We start from the raw sequence: 10,920 nt of genomic DNA, 5'->3' as shown, positions 1-10,920 counted from the left end.
ACCAAAACATATAAATGGCAGTAAAAACATATAAATGGCACCACCACTATCTTAAAAGCGGAAGGTATTTAAACAATTTGGCTGTCATTTCCAAAATAAACCAAAACTCATGCTAGAAACATCAATTGGCTTTACTGAAAAAATAATAATTTCGATTTTTGGCCCTTTTGAATTAAAGCAGCGATATCATCATTGAATATTTCTTTTTAAATAAACAATCAAACACAATATTACAACAGCATTTTTATTAATATTTTTTCCTTAAAATTAACGTTTTTTTCGGTTATCTCATTCTAAGTATTTAAACTATGTAAAGCTCACAAAATGTCTGCAGTTCATCTATACTATCTATACGGCTTGTGTGATGCGTTCCTCGGTATCAGATGCATACGCTGTAGGGTCCAGAGGAGATTTTGCGGGATTCTGAAATAAAAATGAAGATTAAAAATCATATTATTACATTTATATTTACAGTGCCCAAGAGGAAGAATACGGTTTTGTGTAATATAATAGAACCGGAATACTTTTTCTGGGCCAACCTTTGTATTTTCAAGCCTCAATTTTTTACTGTACGCTGCGCAAATATCGCAAGCAGCTTTGGAAGCCTTATTCCCTTGATCGAATGCGAACAGGAAAGGTGACATTTCATTTTGAAAGCTTGTAATAAAATAATGTCAGTTCAAACAATAATGAACAAAACAACCAATTTCCTTCGAGTACCTAATAGAAAACTCCAAAATTTATGTAGTTAATTCCATCAGAGATTTAGGAGTTGTTTTGGACTATAAACTGACATACAAAGAGCATATAGATAATACAGTAAATAAATCACTGAAATTACTTGGCTTCATTAACAGAATATCCTTTGATTCGACTAATGTCCGTACAATCAAAACTCTTTATTGCTCAACTGCTCGCCCTCTCCAAGAACATGCCTCCGTGGTCTGATCTCCATTCTATGAGAATTGCATAAATCACATTGAATCAGTCCAACATCGCTTGCTTCGAAAATTGGCGTGGATGCTTTGACTAGAGAGAGGTAATTATTCTTATGCTAAACATGTGTCAACTGCATATAGTAAAATGTCCAAATTAGACACTTAAACAAAATGGTCAATTACACTGCACCTACTTTGAATTTAGTTCGAGACAATAATGTACACATTTTTTTGTTTCCTCAATTTTATTCTCCATTCATCCAGCAGCGCGCGGCTCGTTGTCTTTTGACAGATCGAATAAGTTTTTTTTTAAATTCAATGTAAAACCGGGGTTATGAAAAACGCAAAAAATATTGATTGGGGGGAATATTTGAATGAGAATGTATGAAAAAAAATTGGATCTTAATATTTTGGTGCAAAAAGCGGGAAAACCTAAAAACAAGGTTTTACTGTGTGTTAATATTAACAGCTCCGTAGGGGGTTGAATCCAGTCCTTGTCTACAAAAATTTGGACAAACTAAAAACATTGTTGAGAACTTCAAAGAATACAGAAGAATACAGACTTTCAAACAATGCAGATGTTTGTGGTATATCTTGCTCCAAAAAAATCATAGAGGTAAGTGATTTTTCTCCAAAGAGAAAACAAAATGTAGTCAAACTGCATTCATTGGCGGCCTCCGTGGTGTAGTGGTCAAGACGCTTGACTCACGCACCAAAAGTTCCGGGTTCGATTCCCGGTGAGAACACAAAAATTAGAATGTGATTTTTCTCTAGCCTGGGTGTTCTGTGATGTAATTCACCACTGTAATTGGGCCTCCTGGACTGTTGTGGTGCAAAAATAAAAATAAATAAATAACTCAAAACTGCCAAATTTAGACTTCCGATATTGTAATTCTGGGGGTGCGTTATGTTGGATCGAGAATAGAGTAGTGAATAAAAAAATCACCAGTTTGGCAGCTCTGTCGGTGAGTATCTTGAAGGCCACGTGGTTGATGATGATCTCGCTGGGGAGGGCCACCCCCTGGAACCTGTGCAGAGTCAGGCCGGTCTCGGGGCTGCTCAGGCGGTGCACGGCGGGGATGGCGACCCTCCCAATCTGGGCACTGCTGCCGATCATGGGACCCTTGGATATGTCTATGTGGTCGCCGGCTCGATAGAGAATCACGTTTCCTGGAATCATCCAAGTACATACCCATGGAATAAAGAAGTTCAGTGGTTTTAAAATATATATATATTTGTTAATAGACTATAAAGGCGCATGATTGTGGATCAATTGTTTATTTATAACTTACTTAATGATCGGATCGACTGTGCCGATTTGCTGGTCGAAATCAATTTTAATATTCCCCTTCTTCGCACTAGGCATACTACGTTACTGAGCAACGACAAATTCAACACCTGAGCAACTCAGAATTCTCTGTTAGGAAGAGCGATCAGTCATTTTGCCAAATTTGAGAAGATGTGCGATCTTGATATATTTAACGACTCAGCTCTCCGCTACAAACGGAAGCCGAGTCTCATTTACAATAATAATATTTAGCCTCTTTTAACAATATTTAGCCTCGATTAATCTATTAACATTAACCTCAATTAATAATATTTAGCCTATTTTTGAAAAAAATGTATAAAACAAATGCCAAATTTCACACAAGTAGAGTCATGCGTTAAACATATTCTTGTCACAATTTGTTGTCCTGTCAGAAATAGTATTATATATTGTGTTGTGTACGTAATTGGTGCTGTGCTAGGTTTATGTTTTTGTAATAACACTGTAATTATACTGATATAGCACTGTGTGCACAATAAACTTAAATAAAATTAAAAGAAGCCAAAAAAAATTTTTTTTAATTTTTATATATCGTATTATCAGCGCTACAATTTTTTTGAGTTTTGCATTTCTGAAATAACTCCGCGTGTGACGTCAGAGGTTCTCTTCCGCTTATTCTCGATCAGTTCTGCCCATTGGTCCATTGGAAATCTTACACAACTCTTTTATCATTGGTCAATTGTTGATCGTCTGGAGAAAAAAAATAGCACTAAGTACTTGGGACTGTTAGTGGACTCGCAGCTTACTTGGAATGAACATGTTGAGCGCGTGAAAGGAAAAATTGTCCCTGTAGCTGGAATACTGTACAGATTTCAGAGAATGCTTCCAGTTTCGCTGCTTCGAGCAATCTATTTTTCTATGGTCCATTCGCATTTATCATACCTATGCTGTGTTTGGGGTTTTGCAACTAAGAGCAAAATTTCTGAGGTGCAGATTATTCAGAATAGAACGATCAGAAATGTGTTTCACCTACCGTATGATACTCATGTAAGGGACATTTATTTTGAAACAAAAATCATGCCTTTTAGCATGCTTTCCTATTTCGAGATAACTGACACTATCATTAATACTACTCTCGACTCAATGCACAGTAACATAAAGCCAGCTTTCATTGGAGACATCCATCGGTACAGTACTCGATCAAAAAACAATATATATATTGGATCTGTGAAGTCTACGAAGTTTGGTACTAGATCTTTACAATACATAGGTTTCAAGGAATTTAATAAATTGCCACAAAAATTTAAAGTACCTATTTCAAAATATAGAAACAGGACGTGCGAATTGAAGAATTATTTTTTCCAGAAGTACTTTGAATAAATAATGTTAGTTTATAGAGAATGCGCATTTTGAACATATACCTTTTAATATTTCACCGTTTTTGCTTGTATATGTAATTTTTAATACTATATAAATGTTATTTGTGTTTTTTTCTTTTTATATACTTTTTTTGGCTTGTATACATAATTTCAATTTTTTCAACGTTTTTGATAAAAAAAATTAACCTGTATTGGGTGTGCGCATATTTTGTTAATTAAAAAAAATGATTTTATTTTGTACTAGTTCAGTATGTATATATACATCCATGTAATTTTTAAACTTTTTCAATTTTCTTTCCGAGATTGCATAATGTAAACATTATTTTGAATTTATTTCCATGCCTAGTATTCTGTTTATTCTGTTATTTTCAAGTATTTTTCATACCCTTTTTAATTTGTAGTATATCATAATTTTAATTTTTCTGCTTTTGTTAAATAATATTATAGTTTAAAATTTAAAAACGTCTCTAAAAAAATTATTATCTGTATGTCCCTAAATGAGTTTTTTTTTAAAAAACTCCTTGGGAATATTGTATATAATTATGTATAATATGTTTTCAATATAATAAAAAAAAAAAAAAATAATAATAATAATTAAATCGGATCGGAGATCGGATACTTACTCAGAGAAAACCAAATACCGCCTATATAACGCCTGCGTAACACCTATTCTTCTCTACGGATGCGAATCGTGGCACCTCACAGGGGCCCAAAACAGAAAAATACTAAGTTTTGAGAAAAGGTGTCTCAGAAGAATCTTGGGTGTGCGGTGGTTTGACTTTGTGCGGAATGAAGTAATAAGAGAACGGACGCAGCAAACTCCGGTGACAACTGTCATCAAGCGGAGGCAATACTGTTGGCTCGCCCATGTGCTGATTGCCTCCATGCCTCCTGAGAGCCTTAACCACGCTTGCCTATTTTACAAGGCATCAGGTTCTCGACGTCCTGGACGTTCACTGCTGACTGTTCATCGGCAGTTTATGTCAGAACTTCGAGACGAGAACATAACTTAGGAGGACGCAGAGGAGTTGGGAGCCGATAGAGATGCATGGAGGCTCTTTGTGGATACCATATGCTCTAACTAGGGAACGAACATGGAATGATGAATTAATTAAATAATGATTCTTATGAAACAGTGACATCGTTCAAAGTAGTCCATTTTAGTTAAAATGTTTTTTATTATTTTTACAAATTTATCCAATGTTTCACAGTGGTCTTTCTCAATTACCTTCATTTTTCCTCGCGATGTCGGGTATCTGCTTGCTCTTGTGCGGGTCGTCCTGGAAGATGTCCAGCGCTACCTCCTCGGAGACGGAGAGCCTCTCCACGGGGCGAGTGCTCCGCGACAGCTTCACGAACTCGGCCGACAGCGCCCGCAGTTCCCAGGCTTCGGGCTGCCAGTCGGGCAACCCGGCTAACTCCACATCGTATACGAAAGAGCCGGAACGTACTGGAAAAATAAGATTGTAAAACATGAAGCGCATCGATTTATTTACTATCCATAAACAATTCCAAATTTACATTTCATCAAATTATTAAGACGGTAATGAAAAAGATTGCAAAAAAATAATGATTTTGGGAAGATTTAGAAGGTCTGTTGATAAGGATTCATGTAAAATTATTTATAACACAATTTATTATATAAATAAAACACGAGTGATACTTTAATCCACAAATTTGGAATATCCAGTGACCGGTTTCATCGCTTTCGCGACATCTTCGAGACTGGTATATTTATTAAAAAGTTAAATGTATTTATACATAACAGAGGTAAGGATACATAATTCAAAGTTATATGTAAGTAAATTAAATAAAGTTATTTTTATCTTAAGGATCATTATCGACAAATTTTCTATGGGTTAACAAATGAATGGATATAATGTTATTTTAATGAGTTTAAGTATTTTATTTTATTGTTTTTTATATAACACAATTATTGAACCACTCATTAACTATTGTAGCAGCATATTATTTTGATCAAACCTGGAAAATTCTAACAAACTTCCCATATTACAAAACAAAACTTTAAGAATCATTTTGAAAAAAAAAAAACGATACAAGAGTGTAAATTTGATGTTAAAAGAATTAAAAGTACTTATATACAGTAAAACCCCCTTTTTTACGTTTTTAAAGGGAGCAAGAAAAAAGTGTAAAACTGAGGAAAACGCTAAAAGTGAGGAAATGAAAAATGTATTGAAAAAATAGGAATAACATAAAAATAAAATTAATTTGCTACACTATTACAGTGTACATATACATCCAGAAAAGTTGTAAAAACGGTGATAATTGGGTATTGTTAATTTTTTTACCATTTTCAATGATTTCACTAAAAATATTTTTATCTGTTTTTTTGTTTGATTTAAAAACAGCATGTTAAAATTATTTTATGTGTGAATAAAAAATAACGAAAATAAAATTTTGAATTTGTGTAAAATAACGTACAGTATTTTTTCCCCTAAATGTTGAGATATTTTATTTCTACGGTATCACTTTTTTCTATGGCATCACTAAAAACAACTGTCATATAGATCGCTGAAAAATTGTTTCACACTTTTATGACAACTTGTTAAACCATCTTTTTTATAACTATTGGTAATTTAAGGTTTTAAATATAAAATTGCTATATAAAAAGAATTGTTTGCTTCAAATACGTAAAGATAAAATAAATAGTAGTATTTCTAGGTCTCAAAACGTAAGTACGCGACCTAAAACAGGTGGTAATATCTTAATTCCTAAATTAAAAACAACTATTGCACAACATCATTATACTTACAGAGGAATATTTTTCTTTAATGAAATGAACAAAGATAATAAAAAGTACAGTCAGGAATACAATATATTTAAGAGAGAAGTAAAAAATTACATCTATAATTCTTCTTTATGTAACACTGATTGAAAACATCGTTAATATCTTTTTTGTAATTTATTTATGTTATTCTAAAAAAAATATTGATTAAAATAAAATAATCTATTGTAAGACGTCACTCCCCATTATGTACACAAGAATCGTTTATTTATTTAACGTAATGGGAAACGTTAATGTAAATATATGTATTTGATTAATGTAAAAAATTGTATTTAGTTGTAATATTGTATTTTAATTTGTTATTAATAAATAAAATAAAAATATATTGTTATATTTCAAACATATATTTATTGATATTAAAACTTTATTGTTCCTAAACGTTTGTCAACTGCGCGTATCATGATTTGTATAAGTCAATATGAGTTTTTGTTCCAATGAAAACTAAAACTAGCCCTAAAGGAAGACACTTAAACACAAAGGGTCAATTACACTGCACCTGCTTTGAATTTAGGTTAAGACAATAATTTATCCTTTATTAGTTGTTTACCTGTTTTTATTCTACATTCGCCTGGCACACGCGTTGGCATGCGGACCGTGGCACCATTATTACGACATAATTTTGGTTTTTTTGACACATCAAATGAATTCCGATTTTTTTTTACGTAAAACAAGGGTGATGAAAAATGCACAAACGTTAATTGGGGGGAATATTTGTATGAGAATGTATGAAGAAAAATGGGTCATGACATTTCGGTGTTAAAAGCGGAAAACGTAAAAACGAAGTTTTACTGTATGTTAAAAACAATAACAGTAGTCTTACCGTCGGGGGCTGGGAAGCTGTGTAACAGCACCTGGTGCTGATCTTTGAAGGCTCGTGCGACCACAGCTCCGAGTAGGAAGGAGCACGTTCTCCAGAAGGCTCTGTTCACCTGAAGTGGGTCAGCTATCGTGTAGTGTAGAAGCTTCAAACAAATAATGCATATAATTAAAATAAAAACAAGGACTATTTCATGGTGTTTAACCGTTGCACTATACTGAATTCAACGAGACTGGGCCTCTTTTCACGTGTGCACAACGAGCCCAATGCGCGGAATAGACAGGCTGCACACAAAGGTCCGTCTTACAGACTTAGCCAAGTGTGTTATATCAAAATAAAAAATATTTTTATGATTGGAAATAAATTAAATTATAAAAACTGTAATTTTCAATTTTTTTCCCATTATTTATGTTTGCAATAACTGAATAATATCAATATTTAATAATACCTACGAATATATACTATGAAAAATAAGGCTCTCACAACTAATTAAGTACATTGCCATCATAATGTTTCTTCAAAAGAGTGGGTAGAGAGAATAGAACACCACACCGCTTTAAAATACTTTTTTGTGTATTCATGCATCTTTTCTACATTTGCGAGTATATTTGAAATAAAAAATCAGCGACAAACTGTTGATTTCGAACGTATTAAAAAAATATATCTATCATATTTAAAGCCTTATCCGCACCTGATGGAACATAAGGTGATGTAAGATAAAATAAATGCAGCTTATCGCAACTATTTACTATAAAGTAAGGCAATCAAGCTCACGCTTCGGGTGCTAGTTTAATAATGATAAAATATTACAGCGTGATACGACCCATTAAATAATTGTTTCATGTTGACCATCCCAGAAATTCAACCTGGGGCTTCTATCCAATGGCGAATGGTCCATATAAGTGATTATGCACAGCTAATTATTTTATTTTACTACTGATATTAATGTTTTATTCCAATATTTATGGAAAAATAAAAATAAAATTGGCAGCGATTGTATTTCACTCGAAAAATAAATAAAAATATCTTTATCCCGTTCCTAGTAAAATAAGAAACGAGCTGATTACAACAACCGGTGAACGACCAATATGTATGTATAAATGTAATGAAAAATACAATAATCCAAGTCCAATAATCTGGTTTCATTTTACATCGAAAACTGTAGTTTTCACCCGCCCAGACACAGACACTTCATACTCACTTCATTATTAATTCACCCATAAGTATTTATCAAATCTCTGTTTTGGTCTGGTATATTTAACTATCTAAAACATCATGCATTGTATGTGTACTTACTAACTTAAATCAATACGTAATTTAATATATTTGCTTTTTTTACCTTGTGATTATTGGGAAACATTCAATGTAAAAGTTTTTAAAAAGGAGAGCAAGATTTATTAATAATTTGGATGAAAAACTGGCCACTACCGAACACACCAATATCATGCGTATAGTTTGTTTATTTATGTAACAATAACCAGGAGCGAATCGTCCATATAATCGATTATGCGCAGCTTACCATTATATTTAACTATCAATAATTATGTTTTATAGTAGTTTTAACTATGGGAGAATAAATAAAATAATCTACATTCATTACAAATTAACGTCGCCGTTTATATTTTCCTCAAAAAATAAATATAAGCACCCAGCGCATTGTCCGTTCCCAATTATTGCAGCTTTTTTCTCTGTACAAAATATATACTGTATTTTAACATCCAAAAACCCAGTACTGATATTTTCCTCGCTGAGTTCACTCGCAGATTACAGATATTATTTGAAGCTTCTCTATTTGGAGAGTAGCATTTCAAACATTATTTTCTCAAGACCATTTTCGTTTGATAGTATTCTGTTGACATATGACGCCAGTTTTTTCGTCCGCGCGTCTTAGCTAGTGGCGCCTCGCTCGGTGTTGTCAATTTTGGCAATATTCATTTTTAGTTTACAAGGAAACGAAACTGACGGCGCAGCGCGGCGGTCACGTGTCATTTTTGTTGCAATATTATTGCGAATATGTTTAATGAATGTTATTGCTATGTTATGTAATGTAATATGTAAAGTTAAAACGATTTTTTTTGGCATAAATAAATCAAAATCTAATCTAATTGTTTTTTTTAAGTTTTTCAGAAAAAATATACATTAACTTTTCCCATTACGGAAAAGAAAAAAACTATTTTTGTGTACATAATGGGGAGTGACGTCTTACAATAATATGTTTATTTTATTTTTAATTAGTAAATATTTTCAGTATAAAATGTAAATTACAAAAAAAATATACGGTGTTTTCAATCAGTGCTAAACAAAAAGGAATTATGAATAAAATTATTTTAAAATTATCATACATATTTTTTAACATTTTTTTTTTTTCAACTTTTGCATACATGTACCTACTGTATTAAAATAATGGAGAATATACGTACATATTTCGCGAAGTTATTAATTATTGTTTGTTGGATTATTGATGATAATTATTTTAGTTAAAATAATTCGGTATTCTGTCTTCTGTTGCCAGCAGGTGAAATTGGAGCTGGAGAGATGAAGTTGTTTTGACACAAAACCATAGAAAAAGAATGCATGCTCCTGTAACTTTATTACTTATATGTATATAATATGTACATGCGGATACAAATTATGAAAATAATTATAGCTTACCTATAGAAAAAATCACCATTCGCCACGGACAATAACAGAGTGCCTTCCATACAACAACGCAGTGTTATATGCATCACAGGATGTGCATCTTGCATAATAGGGAAATCATGTTTTTCTAAATTTTCCTAACTACTGTCTAACCTTACAAGAGCAATATCACTAATGGAAAGAAAATTAGTTTAAAAATATATATTCTTACCTCGAGTGTACAACTTTGTTTTAGTGGTCTGTGCATATCCCAGACTAATGATCCGTCTAGTAACGCTAGGGCACTGCGTTCCGTGTGTAATTGTCCTAAATCTGAAAAATCAAAACATATTCAAACTTCAACCTGTAAGGAAGCAAAAAGATCGGAAAAGGGAACTCGATAATAGGCCTTTAGATATTGACAGCTTGCCCACCACATATAGCACACCGCATCTGAAGCCAGGAATAGTATCGATAAATGCTGTTATTTACTTAACAGCTATCTCCGCGGAACAATGATTATGGTCGGGACGGATGGTAACCTGATTAGTCTTCCATGTACACAGAAATTATGGATTCACAAGATAAATATGCATAAAATCTTACGTTTTGCGCAATCAAAAGGCGTTGACATATCTTTGTTCATGATGAGAGTAGTGTCCTGGGGTGTTCCTAAATATCTAACTTCTATCTTTTCAATTCTGCCAATATTTTTTTCCTTTCTGGTCTTCTCCATATCAAATACGTTATTTCGTCGTTCAATGGATTCACGATTACTAAAATTTCCTGTAACAAAATAACACCGCAAATACAATGCAATCTAACCTATAAAATGTCGAGATTTAGATTAACTAATTAAATTTAGTGGCAGATGAGCTTACTCATGTGAAGTTTGTAGGAAGTTGAATCTTTAAAAACCGACGATTTTTTTGCATTTTCAAATGCGTTTCGAGCAAATAACGTTATATTTCGCTTCATTTTATTAACATGCGATAACCTCAAATCGAAATTCAAAATACAACCTACAAAATTGAAATTGACAGCTAAAGCGAAACCACAGATTACTAACACAAATATAGAAAGAGCGAAACTCA

General features: G+C 32.7%; 1 protein-coding gene and 1 non-coding gene across 2 annotated transcripts; one reads left to right on the top strand and one right to left on the bottom strand.

Moving 5' to 3' along the window:
• Positions 1-233: 233 nt before the first annotated feature.
• mRpL39 (mitochondrial ribosomal protein L39) lies at positions 234-10,914 on the bottom strand. The gene is made up of 7 exons (XM_088235217.1): positions 10,708-10,914; positions 10,433-10,612; positions 10,059-10,159; positions 7,211-7,352; positions 4,813-5,034; positions 1,885-2,108; positions 234-423 (listed from the first exon to the last, which is right to left on the bottom strand). Exons 1-7 carry the CDS (start codon positions 10,802-10,804, stop codon positions 349-351), a joined length of 1,041 nt encoding a protein of 346 aa, XP_088091343.1. The 5' UTR covers positions 10,805-10,914; the 3' UTR covers positions 234-348.
• Positions 6,794-6,913, top strand: LOC148275772 (small nucleolar RNA SNORA5). The gene has a single exon (XR_015823943.1). It is a non-coding gene; the product is annotated as a small nucleolar RNA SNORA5 (small nucleolar RNA).
• Positions 10,915-10,920: the final 6 nt, after the last annotated feature.

This window comes from Micrasema longulum, unplaced genomic scaffold (genome assembly GCF_059751315.1).
Source record: "Micrasema longulum isolate JH-2025_06_02 unplaced genomic scaffold, ASM5975131v1 h1tg001344l, whole genome shotgun sequence".
Classification (NCBI taxonomy): Eukaryota; Metazoa; Arthropoda; class Insecta; order Trichoptera; family Brachycentridae; genus Micrasema; species Micrasema longulum.
This window is presented reverse-complemented; position numbering and strand designations above follow the sequence as displayed.